This window comes from Oncorhynchus nerka, linkage group LG1 (assembly GCF_034236695.1).
Source record: "Oncorhynchus nerka isolate Pitt River linkage group LG1, Oner_Uvic_2.0, whole genome shotgun sequence".
NCBI classification, from domain to species: Eukaryota; Metazoa; Chordata; class Actinopteri; order Salmoniformes; family Salmonidae; genus Oncorhynchus; species Oncorhynchus nerka.
This window is the reverse complement of record NC_088396.1, coordinates 14065100-14088660: the sequence shown is the minus strand read 5'-3', so window position 1 is coordinate 14088660 and position 23561 is coordinate 14065100. Positions and strand designations below refer to the sequence as shown.

Genomic DNA, 23561 nt, shown 5'->3' with positions numbered 1-23561 from the left:
ATAGACCTAATGATGACCTAATGATGTCTTGGCCCTCTAATGGGATCATCTGACAGAACCAAGGGCCGTTTCTCTCTAATCTGGCTGAGCGGTTGTGTTGGAGGGAGGAGAGTGTTACACTCCATTGACTCTCCATTTGCTCCGCTCTGCATATCTGTGTTCTCAGGGATTGAATTAGAGCAGGGATGGACAACTTTGATGGGGGTGGGGGCCACAAAAAAATTCTGAATTCATCATGAGGGGCTGCAGTTGCTGGCAGGTCTGCGTAGTCACATCCCCCCCCCAGAACTATTTTCCTGCAATTATACACATTTTGCCATAGGGCGGAGAGAATGTTTACAGTTTTGACTATGATATGGGAGTGAGAATTACTAAAATCAAATCAATGGGGGACCCTGGCCGGTAATAAAACCATGATAAAAAGTTTAGATAGCTGGCTGCTAAACTAATTTAGCAATCTAAATTAATTTTGCTGAAATGAGCTATTTCATTGACTATCAGTGACTGACCTAACAAGAGAGAAACTGCTGATCGTCCTCGCAGTGGCAGACCACATGTAAAAACACCTGCACAGGATCAGTACATCCAAACATCACACCTGCGGGACAGGTACAGGATGGCAACAATAACTGCTTGAGTTACACCAGGAATGCACAATCCCTCAATCAGTGCTCAGACTGTTTGCAATAGGCTGCGAGAGGCTGGACTGAGGGCTTGTAGGCCTGTTGTAGTAAGGCAGGTCCTCACCAGACATCACCGGCAACAATGCTGCCTATGGGCACAAATCCACTGTCGCTGGACCAGACAGGACTGGCAAAAAGTGCTCTTCACTGAAGTCGTAGTTTTGTCTCACCAGGGGTGATGGTCGGATTTGCGTTTATCGTCGAAGGAATGAGTGTTACTCCGAGGCCTGTACTCTGGAGCGGGATCAATTTGGAGGTGGAGGGTCCGTCATGGTCTGGGGTGGTGTGTCACAGCATCATCGGACTGAGCTTGTTGTCATTGCAGGCAATCTCAACGCTGTGCATTACAGGGAAGACATCCTCCTCCCTCATGTGGTACCCTTCCTGCAGGCTCATTCTGACATGACCCTCCAGCATGACAATGCCACCAGCCATACTGCTCATTCTGTGCCTGATATCCTGCAAGACAGGAATGTCAGTGTTCTGCCATGGCCAGCGAAGAGCCCGGATCTCAATCTATTGAGCACGTTTGGGACCTTTTGAATCGGAGGGTGAGGGCTAGGGCCCGTTCCCCCCAGAAATGTCTGGGAACTTGCAGGTGCCTTGATGGAAGAGTGGGGTAACATTTCACAGCAAGAACTGGCAAATGGTGCAGTCCATGAGGAGGAAATGCACTGCAGTACTTAATGCAGCTGGTGGCCACACCAGATACTGACTTACTTTTAATTTTGACCCTCCATTTGTTCAGGGACACATTATTCCATTTCTGTTAGTCACATGTCTCTGGAACTTGTTCAGTTTATGTCTCAGTTGTTGATTCTTGTTATGTTATTACAAATATTTACACATGTCAAGTTTGCTGAAAATAAACGCAGTTGACAGTGAGAGGACATTTCTTTTTTTGTTGAGTTTATATATATACCGAACAACAATTTCAAAGATTTTACTGAGTTGGAGTCAATTGAAATACATTCATTAGGCCCTAATCTATGGATTTCACGACTAGGCAGGGGTGTAGCCATGGGTAGTCCTTGGAGGGCATAGGCCCACCCACTTGGCAGCCAGGCCTACCCACTGGGAAGCCAGACTCAGCCAAATATAATTTGTTTTTCCCCACAAAAGGGCTTTATTACAGACAGAAATACTCCTCAGCACCCTCCACCCCCCCTCAGACGATCCCGCAGGTGAAGAAGCCAGATGTGGATGTCCTGGGCTGGTGTGGTGTGGTTACACGTGGTCTGCGGTTGTGAGGCAGGTTGGACTTACTGCCAAATTCTCTAAAACGACATTGGAGGCAGCTTATGGTAGAGAAATGAATGTTATATTCTCTGGCAACCGCTCTGGTGGACATTCCTGCAGTCAGCATGCCAAAACACTCTCCCTAAAAACTTGAAGCATCTGTGGTACTGTGCTGTTAGTCAAAACTGCACATAGAGTGAGTGGCCTTTTATTGTCCCCAGCACAAGGTGCACCTGTGTAATGAGTATGCTGTTTAATCAGCTTCTTGATATGCCATACCTGTCAGGGGGATGGATTATCTTGGCAAAGGAGAAATGCTCATTAACAGGGATGTAAACACATTTGTGCATTGAGAGAAATACGTTTTTTGTGCATATAGAACATTTCATCTTCAAAAAAAATGTTTTGGCTCATAGAACATGTGACCAACGCTTTATATGTTGTGTTTATATTTTTGTTCAGTACTGAGTATACCAAACATTAGGAATATTGAGCAGCAGCTCCCTCTTTTGCTTTCAGAACAGCCTCAATTCGTCAGGGAATGGACTGTACAAGGTGTTGAAAGCGCTCCACAGAGATTCTGGCCCAATTTGACTCCAATGCTTCCCACAGTTGTGTAAAGTTGGCTAGATTGTTGATTGATACATTGATACATTGTTGATACACACGAAACTGTTGAGCATGAAAAATCCAGCAGCGTTGTAGTTCTTGACACAAACCACAAACCGGTGTGCTATACCCCGTTCAAAGGCACTTACATTTTTTGTCTTGCACATTCACCCTCTGAGTCTCAATTGTCTCAAGGCTTCTTTAACCTGTCTCCTCCCCTTCATCTACATTGATTGAAGTGGATTTAACAAATGAATTAATCCGTTTACCTGGATTCACCTGGTCAGTCTGTCATGGAAAGAGCAAGGTGTTCTTAATGTTTTGTATAGTGTATATATTTTGTTGGGGGGGTGGGGGGGAATAGATCCGCGGGTCACCAGTTGCCCATCCCTGAATTAGAGGGCTGTTAATGACCTGCTAATGACCTGCGCTGCCACCAGACTTACCAACACTGACCTGGCCAGGTTAAAGACCTATTGCTAGAACACAATTAAAGGCTGTAGCAAGACTTGTGACCAATATGGAATAGGTTTAGGATTAGATTTCGGCTCAGACTTATCACTGTTTATATATGTGGTCTTTTTTATGATATGATAATTAGTGTTGATTTGGCCTCAACACTCCTCTAAGCACTCAAATCCTTTCCCAAGAAGAACGTAGCTTATATTTATTGCATTGAATTGAGATCCTTTTTAGTTCCCCCTCAGCAAAATGGAAGCAGATTTAAACCCATTGTCTAAAAGCAGAATATGCAATGCAAATGTGCAAAACTGTGCGCGTGCGCGTTAAGATGTCTGCCCCAGACATAGAGAATGAAATGTTTCTGGACATTTTAAAGTCTGCCTTCTGCTCCCTGATGGGCCGAATGCCGCGCTGGGTGCAGAGTAGACTCTGGGTCGATGAGATAAGTCAGCATCTGAAGTGGCCTCCCCAGGCCCCCTGCGCAACACAAAGCCTTCCCCTCCACTGCACACCAGCAGGCCAACTAGAGGGTTGGCTACGAGAGAAGTGTAATTATTCTAACCCTGACATGTAAATAAATGGACGCTTCTGTGAGCAGTGGGGCTGTAGCTATTTCTCAGTGACCAGAGTTCCATTCATTGCAGGCGTTTGAGCCTGTTTTTCTTTGCCGCGTATGGGGAGCGATGTACTGTAGAATCAGCCCAAACTCAGAGAGATAAAGTGGCTAGTTGTATGTGTTATGTATTAAACCTATCCTGCTCTGCGCTGAGGGCAGCCTCTCCACAGCAAATGGATTTCAGTGACGTGTCTTGGTAGATTAATTCAAAAGTCAACTGACAAGATCCACACCTCTGATCCGTGCTGAAACAGCCAGCCCCTGTCTGGCAGCAGCCAACAGAGAGCAGCTCATTTATCAGGCCTCTCAATTTCAAGCCCTCTTTTAGCCCGAAGGACTTCAGATAAACTCAAATGCAACTCCCAATCTCCCATAGAGCGATAATGAATGGGGCTCTATTGCAATCGGTTTTGACACGCATTATGGAGAAATACGACGTCGATGTATTTGCATAGAGGTTTCTCTATAGCCCTGTTTAGTCCACAAACTGTAAAAGTAGTCCTGGAAGCACTTGACAGAGCATTACATTACATTCGATACGCTGGGAAGATACAGTACCTTTGTACAGGGGTGAATAATATTGGTCACATTTCACAGCTCTGTGAATGTGCTGTAATCTGGGCAGTGATACAACGGCGTTACATTATAACACTATCATGTGCACTCATCGTCTCGTTTCACGTGACAGAAAACCTCCGTGTCACTACAGTTTGTAATACACCAGCCTAAAGAGGTCTGCTGGTACACGGTCCCCAGAGGATCAGGAGATGACATGGTCACTGGTCACATTTACTGGCTTCATATATGTGTGACAAACAGTAGGTCCTTATTAGCAGATACAGTGCAGGGAGGTAAATGGCACCCTATTCCCTAGTGCGCTACTTTTGAAGCGTGCTATTTGTGATGCAACCATACTTGTGAGGACAGATTCTTTAAGTCTGGATTTATTGAGCGCTTGACAGCAGGATTAAGGCTAAACTGAAGAAAAGTCAAGAGTTTGAGAGAGGAAGAAGTACAAAGGGCTAAGTGTAGAAAACATGCTGAGGTTACTGAATATGCATGTTAGGGGGAGCAAAGGAATCACAGAAATGAATGTTATTTTGCGTATTTTATAGGGTATCCCAACGGAGCTTGGGAATTCTTACAATTCTTACTCAAGTCTTTGCTTGCTATCTAGTTAACATAATGGGAGGACAAGTGACGTCACTGGAGTTAATTTCCATTCAAATCCCATTTGTGTTGTGGGAAAACAGATGGGGAACGAGATCCAGCGTGTTTAATACAGGGTTGCAGGTGGGATTGCAGGGTACAGTGGGGAATCTTAGGCTTCCTACATGCAGGACTAAGTGAAGTGAAATAATGAACATTTGTCATAAAAAGACTGAAATAGAAATAGCACTATATATATCATAACAACTGTAGCAGTGATGCATATCCATTGGGGTAGAGGCAGGATAAAGACTGTTGAGGGGTTGGGGTGGAATGACCATAGGGGAAGCAGCAGCATGAACAGAGTGAAATAAAAACAACACACGTTTTAATAATAAAATAATAATGACAACTGCAACAGTGATGAATGTTGTTGGGGTGGGGGCAGAGTAGAAGTCTCCAGTCACAATGGCATTACAGTAATCACTCTCTTATGGATACATCTTAATATTTTAATCTGTGATTGATCTGCAGCATGTTACTAATACTCCTCCATACAATGATTATAAGATTTATCTTGTTGCTTTTCCAAAGTTTTCCGCTTTGTAATCACGATAATCAATGCAGATTAAAACGTAATTATGGTTTAATTCAACAATTGCCTCGCCGAAGACTAAAATCATGAACAGAGTTCTGGTGGTATTGGGGTGGTGGCTCTCTTGGGAAAAATAAAAAGCTAATTGGAAAACTTAATTGCATCTGAAAGAACAACACAGCACAATCAATTCTCTTCCCAAAACTGATGAGGGTGTTAAGGCTGATTAGAAAAGGATTTATGCTATTGTGAACCCGTTGATGAAGGCTCTTTAGAGAACTGTATTCAGATGGGATGTTGATGTATGTCTGAAACAGAAAAAGGATCTCAGACACACTGAGGGACTTGAACCGTCAGGAACCTGAAATGAAAAGACAATAAGAACAACAGGACATTTTTGAATGACCTGGGTGTTGAAAAATGTTATTTTGTACATTTGACACGTCATCTTCACTGGCAATTGTTTTGCTGATTGATTGCACTGTATATGTAATGATGGGAGGACAGAAGTCAACCAATGAACCAACAGTGCTCCAGGCATATGTGGCTATTGTGCTTTGTAGTGTTTAAACTGAATTATAAACCGGGTGGTTCGAGCCCTGAATGCTGATTGGCTGACAGCTGTGTTATATCAGACCACATACCACGGGTATGACAAAACATTTATTTTTACTGCTCTAATTACATTGGTAACCAGTTGATAACGGCAATAAGGCACCGCAGAAGTTTGTGGTATATGGCCAATATAACTCAGTTAAGGCCTGTATCCAGGCACTCTGCATTGCGCTGTGCATAAGAACAGCCCTTTGCCATGGTATATTGGCCATATACCACACCCCCTCAGGCCTTATTGCTCAATTAAACCCCTTTCAATGAGTCATATATATAGAGAGAACTATGAGCTATACTTTCCTTCTCCAGGAAGCCAAAATATGAGAACGCAAAATTACATGCCAGCACAATCCATCCCAAATGAATTACTGGCACATTAACACTGTCTCCTCTCACATTGTGGGCCCATTCATGTAGGCATTTTCTAGGCTAAAGCGCTGAAGTACTTTTCATCGGACTCCAAACACTCCCCAGTTTACCCCCAGTTGTGTGTATTGATTGTGTTTGTTGGTGTGTTAAGAAATGACCCCCCTGTCACTGCTACACAGGATTTAGAGGACTCTTGTGTAGTCGATACACAACAGACCGTCTGTTTTACCTGGCCTCGGTCTTGAACTGCGGTAAATACTCAGAGCTTTACACCTAACTTTCCCCAACATACCAATCATAATTCTGGTCAGGACAGACAGTAAACAGCTTCAGTTACAGAGTGCAGTTCAGAAGTGTTAATGTCTTCTTTAGACTAACATTACCTGAGGTACTCAAGGGACCTGAGACTGGCAGTTTCTCTCAGAGCCTTTTTTCACTATGAGAGATTGCCTAGAGATTTCGCGAAAGTACCCTCGGCTAGGCCTGTTACTGTAATGTAAACTTGCGAACTTGTCACTTCTCTTTTAGTCTGAGAAAGTCCTTAGTCCCAGTGTTTGCCAGTCAAGTGTTTGCCTGAGCTCCCATTGCCTACCAGGGGAAATCTGTTTTAGCAGATAGAACACCCCTCTATACACCCAAGAGTTATTGTAGTTCATGCTTTACCGAGTAAACACTCCTATCTCCCTAATGCTTGCTAGTGCCCACTGGCATCTCTGGTGATTCATTTGGAGGTTGTGGTATGCTGGGATTTGAAGATGACTGAGCAAAATCATGGTCTTATTCTGTCCCTGTGCTGATAAAACATGAAACTTAAAACTTTACACAGTTATTTAGGAAAATCTTAACACTGGTAGCAAGACTCTGGAATACTGAAGTTTTAAAAGAAAAAAGAAAACTTCTAAACTGTTTCTCAATCTGTGTGTGCGGTTTATTTACCTCCCACAATATAAGCTGACAGAGACTTTCCAGGCATCTGCTGCCCATCTCTCTGGAGCAGGACTAAGGAGGCAAATAGAGACGCCGGGCTCAGGCCCTCTGACACAGGTGTGGTTACAGCATCCCTTTACAGCATGCTCTCACACTGTCCGTGGCTGAAATGGAGAGATTGCAGGCATCCTACATCCATCTGCTAAGTTCAGGTTTCGCCCCTGACTTCCTCTCTCTAGCTGCGAATCTGCAGAATTGGACGAGTAAAGTTGACTCACAGGCAGCTGATGGAAATCCTCTCTCTCTCTCGCTCTCTCTCTCTTTCTCGCTCTCTCTCTCAGAACTAAATCAGCCCTCAATGATGTATCGGAGCATGTTACTTACATGCAACATGTCCTGTGAAATGTGAATCGGGGGCTAGCAGGTGGGCTTAGATGGATGTGATTTATGCATCTTAATCACACCCATCAGCCACTGTGTAGGGAGTAGTTTTTAGGACTAAATTCACCATGTACTGTATTAATGGAAATGTTAGAGAGAATTTACCCGGGGTTGCACAGCGTAAAATTAACATAGGGTAGACATGCGGATGGACTTTCACTTAATGTGGCCTATCATGCATTTTCTTAGGAGAGGCATTGTCTTGTCTTGCTGGATTGAATTTGCTGCATAAGAAAGCTGTATAAATGAATAGGCTGCGGTAGTTCTGAGACATATGTGAGCCCTACATTAAAATGCGGAACTACTAAAGCCCTTTTTACACCATTATCCTCAGCCAACCTTCTGCTGTTTTGCTTCTATCACCCTCTGGAAGAAGAAAAGATTCTACACGTTTTACATAAGACCAATAATACAATTGCAACTGAGCTTCAATATTCCCTGTTTCAGCTGCGTTCCGACACTTCATCTGACCTCCGTAAAGGATCAATCATGTACAGGTGACAAATATGAAAATCCCCCAGATTGCATTCATGTAGGAATTCATCTGTTTTCTTCTCCTAAACCAGAACTATATAAAAAGGTCAAGGACATTGAGATTGTGGAAACACTTCAGGCAGTAGTATAACTCAGACATGCTTTTATTAATTATAACTCATTTTAGCTTTACCAAATGACTTAAAGTCCTTGTGAAAATGTAATTATGGTTTAATTCAAATGAGGCTTGTGAACATGTTTGTCATTAACGGTCATTTAAAATATGTTCGGACTACTTTTGTATTTCGACGGACAACAATAATTACACTGTTTGCGGGATTTTAAACATAGTACATGTAACCATAGTGATTCAAATGGGCATGAGATATTGCTGGAAATATGTATTTCCTTATTCTGGTCATTCCACTGCAAGAACACTTCAAATCCAAATCAAATTTCCAAATCTGTCAATCTTCCACAGCCGCAAGTACGTGATTGCATTAGCACAGTTACAATATCTACTTCATGGAACCCATTGAGATTCTCTGTAATGGACTCTCTTCCTGCTGATATATATATACATACATATATATATATATATATTTTGCATACTCATGTTAGCCTTCTATTGTCTGTGCAGAGAGAACTTCTACATACATGTTGTCACCGCAAAAGGCTGTATACTGTATATGCCCCACTGGTACACAGAGCAGAGTGAGGGTTTGGCCGATGCACTATAAACATGGCGTTTACTGTAGCCATCAGTCAGCTGTTCTTTGGAACCCTACACAAGACTTACAATGCATCATAAAAGCATGTATTTATTGAGCTTACAATGCTGCCTATTTCATATGCACAAGACACATGCAAAGATGAACATTTCCACACTAATTCTTCACCAACTGTGTTGTCAGTAAATACAGGATGATATTAGAGTAGCTAGTAGTAACACTGACTTAAGCAGTTAGTAAGAAAATCTGATCTGCTTAACATGACCCAGTGTGTTAAGCCTAGAGACTTGTAGTGTTAAAGTGTGGATGTGGCAGCCAGGCTGTCTTTTTCCATTCCACTATTCCTTGGGGTCCGCTTGTCAGGAGCCTTTCTCAGACAGTCTAAATGAAATAGACCGTTCAGGGAGTCTTGGCCTGGTCCCAGATTTGTTTGCGCTGTAGTAGCCAACTCATCTGACTATTGTCATGCCATCGTTGTCTTAAAGCACAAACAGATCTGGGACCAGACTAACTAGGTCCTGGACCTCCTGTCTGTTCCTATGGAGGACAGCCTGTTGGGCACATCTTACACGTGGCACATCTTATACTAATCAGCTTCTCATCTCTCTTCTTAGGAACTCCAGGAAGGAGCTGAATGACATCCGCTTTGAGTTCACTCCTGGCCGAGGTAAAAGCTGCACAAAGTGAAGAAGCTCGTGTTATAATGTTGTTATTAGCGCCCGTTATTGTATTTGGTATTGAAGTGTACTGTAGTACCGTTGGTCACATGTTTACTTCTCACCTGGTTGTAATACTGTGTGTCTCTCCGTAGACACGGCTACTGGGGTTTCCCAGGAACTGTTCTCAGCTGGTCTTGTCAATGGTCACGATGTTGCTGCCGGTAAATGTCTCATCCTTGTTTTTCTGTTATACTGCGGGGCTTAGGGTGTATTTTCCGCGTGAGGTGTGCTTGATTTAGCTTGGAGTTTGTACGTCTGGGGCTATTTTACTGGGCAAACAAAATCAAGCACAGTTAAAGTATTTAGGAACGGATTTGACAAATGTATTTGACCCCGGTCTGGTATTTTCAAAATAATCATATCCCTCTCAAAGTCAATATGAAGCATAAGAGCAGCTCCATACGGTCTTGATTAATGAATGTGATCTGTGATTATCTGATGTGACATTGTAACAACACTATTAACGCGTGCATTCTTTATATATATAACATTACCTTGCAGTTGCGGCTAACCTTCAGAAGATTGTAGATGACCCGACCACCTACAAAGTGTTGACCTTTAAACTGGTGAGTACCCAGACGGTAAATGTCACACCACCTCATGTCTCAAGATAGCTATGCGAAATAAGAGCGGGATGCTTCCCCCCAAAAAAACACACAACGTTACATCACACCGACGGATTGACTTGAGAAAATGTACTGTCATAATATGTATGTTAAAGGACAATGCTCTAGGGTTGTGATGTCTGGAAATAGACACACCGTTCAAATCCCAAATGAGCGGTGGTGCTAGAGAATGGGAGAAATCTGTGATGACAGGCGTGTCGCAGCACTGGCTTTGTCCTTTTAAGTGGGGTAACTGATGGGTGACGCTCCTAATCTGCACGTATGCTTCCCCCCCGTGCACGGCGCGATGGGATTTACATTGATCCACACCGAGCAAAACAATTCAATTTCTCTACGGAGAATAATTAAAAGGAAGCAATTAATGACAATCCCGGGTGGTTTGCCGTAGTGTTAGGGCTATTTTCTAGCGCCCTTTTAAATGGCGCGGATGAGGTAAACAACATCTGTGCGGTGGGTCACAGTACATCACTGTCCGCCCTTTCTGCCATGTCTTATCGGCAGATGGTGAATGTCGCTGGAGACTCTCTGGAGTGCAGAACTGCATCAGAGGACTTAGTGGGGCAGCAGGCAGACTGTGCTGCTGGCTGGGGCCTGGCCCGGGTGTGTATATATATATATTGGCCAGAGCACTTTCCCACTTCTATTTGTTAACACACTGCTCTAGTCCAGGCGGCACAAAGTCACACAGAGCCACTCAACTCCAAATATCGACCAGAAACACTGAATTATGTTTGCGGCCTCTACACAGACAGCTGCAGCCACAGACGCCCGGGAGAGACAGAGCCCCTCTCCATGCTCTGCTGTAAATTGCTGGAGGCAGGCAGATATTGGGCCACTGACTCACACTGTACCACTTCCAGGGGGGATAGTGAAGTGAAAAAGGGATATCGATTGGCTCACAGGGACTCCACTCAAACCAATCTGAATGCAATCTGAATGCATGTTGCCAGTAATAAGGTCTACTTGTGGGGCAGGCATAGGAGCATAATTAGTTTAGAATTTAGCAGTAGAAACTCTCACTCTCAAGTGAACCTGTCGATAAAATACAACTTGTATTTCATCAGGGCTTTTCTCTAGTTTTTTGGAGGCCTTTAGTGGAGTAATCAGTGCCAGTGACGCAAGTGCGGACAAAGTAATTACAGTGCCTTGCGAAAGTATTCGGCCCCCTTGAACTTTGCGACCTTTTGCCACATTTGCTTCAAACATAAAGATATAAAACTGTCTTTTTTTGTGACGAATCAACAACAAGTGGGACACAATCATGAAGTGGAACGACATTTATTGGATATTTCAAACTTTTTTAACAAATCAAAAACTGAAAAATTGGGCGTGCAAAATGATTCAGCCTCCTTAAGTTAATACTTTGTAGCGCCACCTTTTGCTGCGATTACAGCTGTAAGTCGCTTGGGGTATGTCTCTATCAGTTTTGCACATCGAGAGACTGAATTTTTTCCCCATTCCTCCTTGCAAAACAGCTCGAGCTCAGTGAGGTTGGATGGAGAGCATTTGTGAACAGCAGTTTTCAGTTCTTTCCACAGATTCTCGATTGGATTCAGGTCTGGACTTTGACTTGGCCATTCTAACACCTGGATATGTTTATTTTTGAACCATTCCATTGTAGATTTTGCTTTATGTTTTGGATCATTGTCTTGTTGGAAGACAAATCTCCGTCCCAGTCTCAGGTCTTTTGCAGACTCCATCAGGTTTTCTTCCAGAATGGTCCTGTATTTGGCTCCATCCATCTTCCCATCAATTTTAACCATCTTCCCTGTCCCTGCTGAAGAAAAGCAGGCCCAAACCATGATGCTGCCACCACCATGTTTGACAGTGGGGATGGTGTGTTCAGGGTGATGAGCTGTGTTGCTTTTACGCCAAACATTATGTTTTGCATTGTTGCCAAAAAGTTCAATTTTGGTTTCATCTGACCAGAGCACCTTCTTACACATGTTTGGTGTGTCTCCCAGGTGGCTTGTGGCAAACTTTAAACAACACTTTTTATGGATATCTTTAAGAAATGGCTTTCTTCTTGCCACTCTTCCATAAAGGCCAGATTTGTGCAATATACGACTGATTGTTGTCCTATGGACAGAGTCTCCCACCTCAGCTGTAGATCTCTGTAGTTCATCCAGAGTGATCATGGGCCTCTTGGCTGCATCTCTGATCAGTCTTCTCCTTGTATGAGCTGAAAGTTTAGAGGGACGGCCAGGTCTTGGTAGATTTGCAGTGGTCTGATACTCCTTCCATTTCAATATTATCGCTTGCACAGTGCTCCTTGGGATGTTTAAAGCTTGGGAAATCTTTTTGTATCCAAATCCGGCTTTAAACTTCTTCACAACAGTATCTCGGACCTGCCTGGTGTGTTCCTTGTTCTTCATGATGCTCTCTGCGCTTTTAACGGACCTCTGAGACTATCACAGTGCAGGTGCATTTATACGGAGACTTGATTACACACAGGTGGATTGTATTTATCATCATTAGTCATTTAGGTCAACATTGGATCATTCAGAGATCCTCACTGAACTTCTGGAGAGAGTTTGCTGCACTGAAAGTAAAGGGGCTGAATAATTTTGCACGCCCAATTTTTCAGTTTTTGATTTGTTAAAAAAGTTTGAAATATCCAATAAATGTCGTTCCACTTCATGATTGTGTCCCACTTGTTGATTCTTCACAAAAAAATACAGTTTTATATCTTTATGTTTGAAGCCTGAAATGTGTCAAAAGGTTGCAAAGTTCAAGGGGGCCGAATACTTTCGCAAGGCACTGTATGTGTTTCTTAAAAAAAGAAAGGCATGCCTGCTGAAACCATCTTTTTAGAAGTCCTGTACATATAAAAAGCCTTGTTTTAAAGGACTGCCTATATCGTCCTAATTAAACGCAACAGAGACCTGTGCCACATGGTCATAGAGCTTTTAACAAAGACCATTATTTTTCAGTACAACGCACATAACACAGAAGAGTGCTGTGGGTTGCTCTGCAACCAGTCACAGTGGAAAGCTGTCGCATCATACTATTATTAATTAATCGATGAAATGAATACCTGAAGGCAAATGATCGTTGTGCGTTTTGCGTCGTTTGTTCCACATGATGTCTAGAGACATGGTTCTAGTCACAACAGTAATGGGAAATAACTTGATGTAGTAATTGAAAGGGCTGTTAAGACGCCATCTCTGAGGATATGAGGCGTGTTCTATTATTAAATGGATGAATAACATTGTTCTACCTTGGCTGTAGGGAAAAATACTCGATATCTGCGAAAGCTCTCTCCATAAATGTTTCCTTGGCGTTTCATCTTTTGAAGGACTGTAATTCCTCTACCGTGCTCTCGTGCCCTGTTACGAGAGGACAAATCTGTGCTCAACTTTTTTTCTTGGCTGTAAAGGATTTAAGACCAAACACGTCGCAAATTATATGAATCCGTTAAACAGTAGCTTACTACTTAAAGTAGGATCAGTGACAAAACCGATCCTTATTGTTAGGGTACAGCTGTTCACTGGGTGTTGGATTATGTCTGGTAATCTTGCTGTGTAGGTGGCTGATAGGATCTTATGGTCCCCAGCCAACCCTTTTAATCTGTTCCTCCATCAGGTTTCTGGCTGTGATGACACGGAGATCGCAGATGACGTGAAGCTGATCGGCTTCGCCCAGCTGAGTGTTAGCTGATGCCCCCCTCATCATGGCCAAAGCGGTTGAGATGGAGGAGGTGGGTCAGAGCAGACAGACAGACAGACCGAGAAGCACCAGACACACCCCTTTCTCCCTTTCTTCCATTCTCCCCTCCCTGCCCTGATGCCCAGCTCTGTCACAGTTCAGCTAGCCCCCCCTCCCCGACGACATTCCACCGCCAAGAACCCCCACCCAGGCCAGACGAGCGGACGGACCAGGATTCAGCCCAGGAAACTAAAGATGTACACAGGCGGTAGTAGCTGAGGATAAAACAAAGTGGCTTAGGAGTTGTTGTTTTTTTTATCATGGTACCTCTGCTTTCAGCGAAACTCTTACTATTATTTATTACATTGAGAATGCCTTTTATTTGTTTCTCACTGTTGTGTTTTCACAGTGAAAAATATATTCTTCAACTTCCATTTCAGACCACTCATTTGAGATAAAGAAATGTTCCTCAGCGGTCTGTATTGTAGTCCCTGTTCAGAATGTACGATTTATTTTATTGACGGAGAAAAAAAAGCACATTTTCGTGATAAACATAATGAATGTTTTAAAAGGAATTAACTGTACTGTGTATAGATGATAGTAAACCAATACATTTATGGGACCCATTTTCGGTGAAAGTGATGGAAGCCTGCTGACGTGTAAAATGTGCTGCTTCTTCATAAGACAGTGTTGATGCTTAAAAATGCTAGAGGTGCCTTGTTCATTGATCTGTGCCTAAGAACGTAGGTAATGTGTGAGACCGCGAACAGCAGAACTTTGTTTGTTTGGACCATTTCACAAACATACATGCCTATATTCCAGCAGTGATACAACTCAATGGTAGTATTTTCTCAAGTCAATAGTTAAGGACAAGCTACAATGCACTTTTGGGGCAGATTATATGCACCTGACAAAACAATGCTTAGCCCTGGGAGACTTGTGTTATGAATTGTAATGAGAATTTAACCTGTATTCTTTGTCATTACATAATGGTGATTTGAACCATAACCCAAACCTTAATTCTGTAATATGCTTCAGTTAATGTGTTTTCCCGAAGCCAAATTAATTGATAAAATCTTGAAAAACTCAGTTTCTTGCTCTGACTTACTGCACTACAAGATGTTTTTTCCGACATATTATTCTCTGAAATGTACTGTATAACAATGCATCCGCAAACGAAACCCAAAGGAAATGATTGAAATGTTGATGAGCCATTCATTTGTCCAAAACAAGTACAGTAGCTCTAAATTATTTTCTAAAGTATTGAAAGTGGTAAACAAATATTAACTTGTTCTAAATACTTTATTTCAATAGGTAAGTTATTGTGTTTTCTATGTACAGTAGTTGTACCATTTACGCATATTATCTTTGTTCTGTAATCGGCTGATTAAAAACATTTCTGCAGAGGAGCAACAAATGAATTGCTATTATTAAAACTAAAGCTGTGTTGAGTTGATTTGGTGTTGATTTTCATAAACGTTACCTAACTGAAGTCATTCTGTACAAAGCGGAGTGTCATAATACAAAACATGGGTGGCAGGTAGTTTAGTGGTTAAGAAGAGCGTTGGGTCGCGAACCCCGAGCCAACGAGGTGAAAAATCTGCCACTTAATGTAAATTGCTCTTGTAAGTCGCTCTCGATAAGTGTCTGCTAAATTACTAAACTGTAAATGTTAACATTACAATGTGCTCATGTGAATTAGAACAGGTTAAGCAACCTTGTCAAGGTCAATTCTCCCAAGTATGTATGTAAAAGGTGTCCTTTCAGCCAAATAGTGTCTCCATTTATTACATGCAGTATTTGGCATGTTGATGTTTGGAAGATACCTAAGGTGAATTGAACTGCCTAGATCCACTGAAAATCCTAAATGTTACAAATGCCCTCTTTCACATGAAACTATGAAAATATTTTCTGCTGGATGTCAATTTTGTGTATGGTACTCGAGTTTGTTGATTAATATAAAATTAGATGAACATGAAAATCCATACAAGCAGCATTAATTCAACAAATCTAACCTCTAAACAAATGTAATCAACATGAATGTGGCAGATAGCCTAGTGGTTAAGAGCATTGGGCCACTAACCAAAAGGTTGCTGGTTTGAACCCTCATGGTGGCGAAAATCTGCGATTCTACCCTTTTGCAAGGCAGTTAACCCCCAACAACAACTGGGCGCCGATGATGTCGATTAACACACCTCTCTGATTCAGAGTGGTAGGGTGAAATGCAGAAGACACATTTCAGTTGAATGTATTCAATTGTGCAATTGAGTAGGTATCCCCTTTCTCTTAAGGGTCACCAAGTATACAGGGCATTGAATAGGTTTCATTACTTATTTTTTTATGTAAAAAAACATACTTTATAACACAACAACCTCCTTCGGGATATATCTTTATACTTTCACAGTCAAATGTCACAATAGCTTATAATACTAAATACTTAAAAAATTATAATAAACATTTGAAAATGACATTTGGGCCATAACAGCTATCCCAAGTTCCAGAAAATGGAATTATTTCCCATTATTTCAATAGCAGTGATTCAGTAAAGATATGCCAAATAACACATTATAATAGATTCACTTGGGAATTTAGATAAAAGTTACTATGTAAATTGTCACGTGCACAAGATGATATGTAACGTCTGTTGATACTTGGTCGTGGTCGTGAATCCGACCTACAGTAATAGTAGCCAGTTTTATCAGAAGCAGGTAGCATGACACCATGAAATACTTCAAGTACACTGTAAGAAAATAATTTGAGTAGAAATGATCAATGACATCTAAATGTAAAAAGCATTTTCCTGTCTCTTCCCAGATGAAGAGGCAGTTACATTTACACCAATATGTAAACAAAGATATCCGGGGGGGGGGGGGGATCACATTTAAAACATCTGTTTGACCCACACATGTAGTTTTGAACAATAGTGAATAGTGAACATCACTACCAATAGTGATAAAGTACATCCAGTAGAGATGTATTCATTTTTTATTAAATCGCAACAATAGAAAAGACCAATTAACATTCCAACTTGTTCTACGTTTGCAGAATATAGATATTGTTGTTGTCATTGTTGCAGCATTATTTTCTATTTCAATGTGTATTTACTATGGTGTAGCCTACAACTGTTGACCATCCATAAGCCTGGTAGGAGGGATGAGACATGGTGTGGGGGAGGCTTTCTCCTGCTGTAAGGAAGTACCATCCCCAAAACAGCATGAGAACTTGTCAGGAAGTAGATAGACACTTGCACTGACATATACAGCATTTTGTCTTTCAATAATACCTCTCTGGTTTCACTTGTAAATGTACAGAGTAAATGTTAATCAAAATGAGTTGTTGAAGTCTACAGCTCTAGACCAGAGATGACTGGTAACAACACTATCTTAGTGTGTATTTGAATGAGAACATGCACTTTACAAGCCTCATGCACCCAACAGCTACATTGGATTCAGTAGAAGTATACTAGTAGCCTATAGAGAACTAATGTTGTCAGAAAATTAAAACAACTTTGTTAGAACACCAGGTTGAGAGGTAAAAAAACAACAAAAAAACAGAAGAAGGGTCCAAGTTGTCCCCAGGTGCTAGCATCGGAGGTGTTTCTTGCTGGACATGTCGTTCCAGATCCGGTGCATTTCTTCCGGTGAAATCTGGTGGACAGTGATAACACGACGGTACCTACACAGGCTGTAGGCCATTTTCCAGTGATTGAAGCCACTGTTCTGATAGGGGTGGATGCCCAGCTTCCTCAGACACAGTCCCACGTACACATCCTCCAGGTGGAGCAGTCTGGTGTGCAGAGAGGTCTTATAGATCAGCTCAGCCACGTCCACTGAGAACACGTACCCTGTGCCCGAGCAGAAGGGGGGGTACTTAGCCTCGGGGTACAGGTCTCTGGGCATGTACCACTTACTGCGCATGTCTCTGATGGGACCGCCGTTGATGACGTAGCCCGTGAAGTACCTCCTCTTGGGCTTGGTGGTGGGCTTCAGAAGCTTGTAGACCAGATTGTCCATGTTGACGAAAATGTCACTGTCTGTCTTCATGACGTACTGGGCCTGGGAGCAGAAGGTGGCCACCCAGCGCATGCCCATCAGGGTCTTGAGGGTGAGGTTGTGGTACGAGTCTATGAAGTCCTCCACCACAATGTCGTGGAAGATCTGGCTCTCCTGTTCCACCATCTGGTTGAGGACGGCGTCCGTGTTGCGGCCCAGCAGGAAGAGGGTGATGATGCGGATGTCGCTGTAGGTGCTCTCATCGCCCCAGGTCTCCCGGATGGCCTGACGGGCATCGAACTCTTTGTGTGTGGTGCTGATCAGGATGACCAGGAAGGGCGTGTTGCTCTCACATTTCTTAGGCTCGTTGATGACAAAGTCGAAGGCGTGTGGGTTCAGCGTTCGCGTCCGGATGTTGCTGAACGTAGTGTTCTTAAGGGTTTTCACAGTCTTCCGGATCGGCAAAGACATCTGCCCACTGACATAGGAGGATGTCGGCCGGGATATACCCAAGTACCAAAGAGCACTTGCCCAGCAAACGACCGTCAACACGTACAAGCATGAGACTTTTGAAGGCATTCTGGTGCATTTATTTGTATTTAATGTATTGAATCTTAAAAGGCTTTCTTTCCATTAGCAGTGTTCCTTCCAGCAAGGCAGCATAATGCTGCACTGATGTGCTGCTTGACATTAATTGTCAGTAATGGATTGTTTTAGAGGAAAGTGATGGGATGTCGTTGTTTGCCTTTTAATGAAAATCCGGTTTGAAACTGTGCAGATGTCCTGTTTTTCTTCTTGACACTTGTGCTTCTCCATTTACATCTGAAAAAAAGATAAATAACATGTTAACGCCAGAACAAAAAGATAGATCTTAATAGGTTCAGCAAGCACACCCGTCTGCTAAATAAAATAATACAAAGTTTTATCAAGTAGTGTTAGAGTTTCTCTAAAATCAGGACTCAGCAGTTACAACCAACAGCTTTTGATAAGAGTTATCTTTGTACTGCCTCTAGACTAAGCTTAGCTTTCACAGAGTAGGGTGCACCATAAAATAAAATGCTAATACAGAATTGTATGAGTTCTCAGCTGTTCAAAAACCCAGCTCGGGTGACATTGAAAAAGTATTTTGATATTTTGGATAATTGAAAAGTATCAGAAGTCCTGTGAGAGAATCTACTCAGATTGTACGGTAATCTGATGTAATTATTGTCTCTCACACAAGGCCTTAGACTCAGACTAATGCTTTTAGGAAATGGCTAAATGCTGCCAACCACAAAGTGCCATAATCTTCCCCTATAGGTCCTAGAAAGAGGGCATCCCCATTCAGTGTATTAATATAACTCTGACACCAAGCCTGTAATACCTTCACCAAACACACAAAAAAATGACACTACATATTGTTGGTACAGTAATAAAGATAATATACTTATTAATTAGTGGTAGTGATACATTTAGAAATCTCTGGAATGGAATAATTGGGCAATTACTGTCTATTACAGACAAAAACAAAGTGCATGTTGCTTGTGCTAACAAAGTGCATGTTGCTAGTGCTTTGGCTACACACAGCATACTTGGCATACTGTACAGCTACCCACTTTATAGACCCTTATGCTTTAGAAAACACTGCAATGACGGGCCAGAGGTAGTAAATGGTAAGACTCTGCTGCACACATTTCCAATTTCAATCTAATTAACATAATGGACTATCTATTTAACAAGACCAGATAGGATACTTAATGGCTATGGTAGCTATAACAATAACTGAGATGCACATTCTGAAATGAAATCTGCAGCACAGAGGCGTATTAAAGTAGTGACAATGAACGTGGCACATTAAAAGGACATATCATTATTAGAGTACTGTACTATACTGGGGACACGGAAGCAACAAAAGAGAAAGCAGAATAAACATAATTGATCTGACTTTATATTTTTGTCCACCTGTCACTAAAAAAACCTTTTACAAGCTCCATTTATCCAAGCATAGCGTTTTAATGATTTTGTCTGGTCTATTTTGTATCCATCAAAAAGCAAAAGGGAGAGAGAAAAAAAAGAACCAGAACAAAGATCTCCTGACATAACTGTTCATTACTTCAGAGCTGCACTGAGGTGGTATAAGGAAGGTGTTTACATCAAACTGCTTGTTTGTGTAATCCTTAATGTAAATCTTTAACTCAGACAGAGACATTACAGGCTCTTTGTTATGCTCCTGCATATGATAAGCGACCTTGGCAAGCACCTGTTGAATGACACTGCAGTGAGCTGAGGACACATCTCTGCATGCTATTGATGACAGCAAATGCTCCAGAATGAGCCCCTCACAATTTGCTTCTTTGGTTATTCTCCATGGAATCAAAACCTGGGGTTAAAAAGCCCATTTGGAATCAAACTAATTAAATGACTACAGTGTAAGTCAACAGCATCTACAGTGCATTCGGAAAGTATTCAGACCCCTTGACGTTACAGCCTTATTCTAAAATGTATGAAATTGTTTATCTTTTCTCATCAATCTACACACAATACCCCATAATGACAAAGCAAAAACAGGTTTTTAGAAATGTTTGCAAATGTATGAAGAAAGATCTATATATAATAAATGCATTTATTTGAACCTTTATTTAACTAGGCAAGTCAGTTAAGGCCTAGGAACAGTGGATTAACTGCCTTGTTCAGAGGCAGAACAACAGATTTTTACCTTGTCAGCTTGGGGATTCGATCTAGCAACCTTTCGGTTACTGGCCCAACGCTCTAACCATTCGGCGACTTGCTACTTATTCAGACCCTTTACTCAGTACTTTGTTGAAGCACCTTTAGCAGTGATTACAGCCTCAAATCTTCTTGGGAGTTTCTCCCATTATTCTCTGTAGATCCTCTCAAGATCTGTCAGGTTGGACGAGGAGCGTCGCTGCGCAGCTTTTTTCAGTTTTCTCCAGAGATGTTAGACCTCTTGGAAGGTTAGACCTCTTGGAAGGTAAACCTTCACCCCAGTCTGAGGTCCTGAGCGCTCTGGAGCAGGTTTTCATCAAGGATCTCTCTGTACTTTTCTCAGTTCATCTTTCCCTCGATCCTGACTAGTCTCCCAGTCCCTGCCAATAAAAAACATCCCCACAGCATGATGCTGCCACCACCATGCTTCACCGTAGGGATGGTGCCAGGTTTCCTCAAGAAGCGACGCTAGGCATTCAGGCCAAAGAGTTCAATCTTGGTTTCATCAGACCAGAGAATCTTGTTTCTCATGGTCTGAGAGTCCTTTAGGTGTCTTTTGGCAAACTCCAAGTGGGCTGTCATGTGCCTTTTACTGAGGAGTGTCTTCCATCTGGCCACTCTACCATAAAGGTCTGTTTGGTGGAACGCTGCTGAGGTGGTTGTCCCTCTGGAAGGTTCTCCCATCTCAACAGAGGAACTCTGGAGCTCTGTCAGAGTGATCATCGGGTTCTTGGTCACCTCCCTGACCAAGGCACCTTCTCCCCCGATTGCTCAGTTTGGCTGGGAGCAGCCAGCTCTAGGAAGAGTCTTGGTGGTTCCAAACTTCTTCCATTTAAGAATGATGGAGGCCACTGTGTTCTTGGGGACCTTCATTGCTGCAGAAATGTTTTGGTGCCCTTCCCCAGATCTGTGCCTCGGCACAATCCTGTCTCGGAGCTCTACGGATAATTCCTTCGACCTCATGGCTTTGTTTTGTTCTGACATGCACTGTCAACCATATATAGACAGGTGTGTGCCTTTCCAAATCATGTCCAATCAATTTAATTTACCCCAGGTGGATGCCAATCAAGTTGTAGAAACATCTCAAGGATGATCAATAGAAACAGGATGCACCTGAGCTCATTTTGGAGTCTCATAGCAAAGGGTCTGAATAATTATGTTAATAACACATTTCTAAAAACCTGTTTTTGCTTTGTCATTATGAGGTATTGTGTGAAGATTGATGAGGGATTTTAAAAATTTGTAATCCATTTTAGAATAAGGCTGTAATGTAACAAAATGAGGAAAAAGGGGTCTGAATACTTTCTGAATGCGCTGTATAGAGCTGCATGTAGAAGAAGCTACTACAACAGCTTACTACAGGGCTCCACATTTATGGAATCAATTTAAATGTCTGGCCTATACCTACTGTTTGAGAACAGATTTATCTCAGTCCACCATGTGTCCACACTAATCCTCCACATTAAACTTGCATGGACAAACGTCCCTTTAAAGATAAGACAGGTTGGTGGAAAATAATATGACAAGTAGAACAGAGGTACTGAATGTGTGAGCTCTCTGTCTCCCCGGGTCCAGAGCAGCTCTGGTTTTGGCAGTGCTCGGTCTGACTGCACTCTATGACACAGATATGCTGGTGAAGGGGAACATCGCTCAGTAATAAGATTTTCTCCTGGAGAGGAAATGCTATCATCTATGGGGGGAATAATAGACTGCTATCATGGTGCTATTACTGAGCCTACTGAAATCTCACATCCATGTACTGTATAACACCCTCATATTTTGGGACAATTCAGAGATGTCTAGACGGTGTGGAGGTACTAGACTGTGGTGTCCTTTTGTATCTATGCATTTAGAACAGGTGGTTGGTGCTATAGCGCATAAGGGTTTATCTTAGGTTATTGATCTTACATTTGTGATATTTTTTCCAACCCACACTGGGAGTCATAAGTGATAGCATATCAAGGTGTTATCAATGCTTTAGAACCACAGGTTGGTCACAGGTTGGCTTAATTCAGGCAGATCCAAACCTGTGTGATAGGTATTCTGACATCTTGAGTATTTCTGCCTATAAAACAGAGTCCAGCCTACCAGACAAACATATTGACCTAACTAAATAACATTTTTTAAATCGAATCAACTTTACCGTGAAATGCTTGCTCACAAGCCCTTCCTCAACAATGCAGATTTACATGAGGAATAAAATAAAACACACAAGATGGTGGAAGATGGTGAGATTGTGGTGTGCTCTCTTTTATTTGTTTGAATTTTACCCCCTTTTTCATAGTATCCAATTACTGGTAGTGTGCTCCTTTACAGTCGTTGGTATTGCAGTATTCTATCATAGGCACCGGGAATCAACAGCTTTATCACACAATTAGAAATATATTTTATTCTACTAAAGCAAGTCTGTGAAAACTGGTTTAAACTGTTTTCAAACTGTAAAACAACCGATTCCATGTAGAAAGTACAATAGGTACTGTAAAAACATTCCAAACTTATTTTAGAATTCACATCAAAATGATGGTCAACTTTAGCCTCTTGTGAGAATAAACGCTGATTCATATCAGTAGATAGTGACGTTGACTAAAACCAGTGGATGGAGTGTGTTCACATATAATGTACTGTGCATGCTCTTCAATATACTCCTTGTCCTCCCTGTCTGTTAAAGACAATTTGTTTCTAATTGGTCACACCACTGGTAGAACCCCAGACAGTATATATTTCCTTTTTTGGCAGCCATGACCGTCAGAAAAACCCCTCAATCTCAATCTTTCTATTCTATATCGGCCTTATCCTCACTATCCCTCCATCACAAAGTCATTACTGCACCTCCATTCTTTTCCCTAAATCATTTCTCATTCTCTTCTTCCACTGTGAAAAATACACCCTGAATCTCCCTCTGTCCCCCTGATTTCCTTTTGTCTAGCTGTCTGCTGATGATTTTCTTGAGATTGAGAAAGCTA

At 42.1% G+C, this 23561-nt stretch overlaps 2 protein-coding genes across 3 annotated transcripts in view; one reads left to right on the top strand and one right to left on the bottom strand.

The window, feature by feature from the left end:
• Window positions 1-15309, top strand: part of stk39 (serine threonine kinase 39) — a 32417-nt gene extending 17108 nt beyond the window's left edge. For both annotated transcript variants that reach the window (XM_029686803.2, XM_029686879.2), the window contains 4 exons: window positions 9522-9574; window positions 9719-9787; window positions 10128-10192; window positions 13838-15309. In XM_029686803.2, coding sequence (XP_029542663.1) covers window positions 9522-9574; window positions 9719-9787; window positions 10128-10192; window positions 13838-13912 — 262 coding nt within the window. In that variant the 3' untranslated portion in view covers window positions 13913-15309. The remainder of the gene's footprint in view (window positions 1-9521; window positions 9575-9718; window positions 9788-10127; window positions 10193-13837) is intronic.
• A 983-nt stretch (window positions 15310-16292) lies between these two features.
• Window positions 16293-18708, bottom strand: b3galt1b (UDP-Gal:betaGlcNAc beta 1,3-galactosyltransferase, polypeptide 1b). Its single transcript, XM_029662269.2, has one exon. The coding sequence runs from the start codon at window positions 18469-18471 to the stop codon at window positions 17482-17484; it is 990 nt and encodes a 329-aa protein (XP_029518129.1). The 5' UTR covers window positions 18472-18708; the 3' UTR covers window positions 16293-17481.
• Between the last annotated feature and the right edge of the window lie 4853 nt (window positions 18709-23561).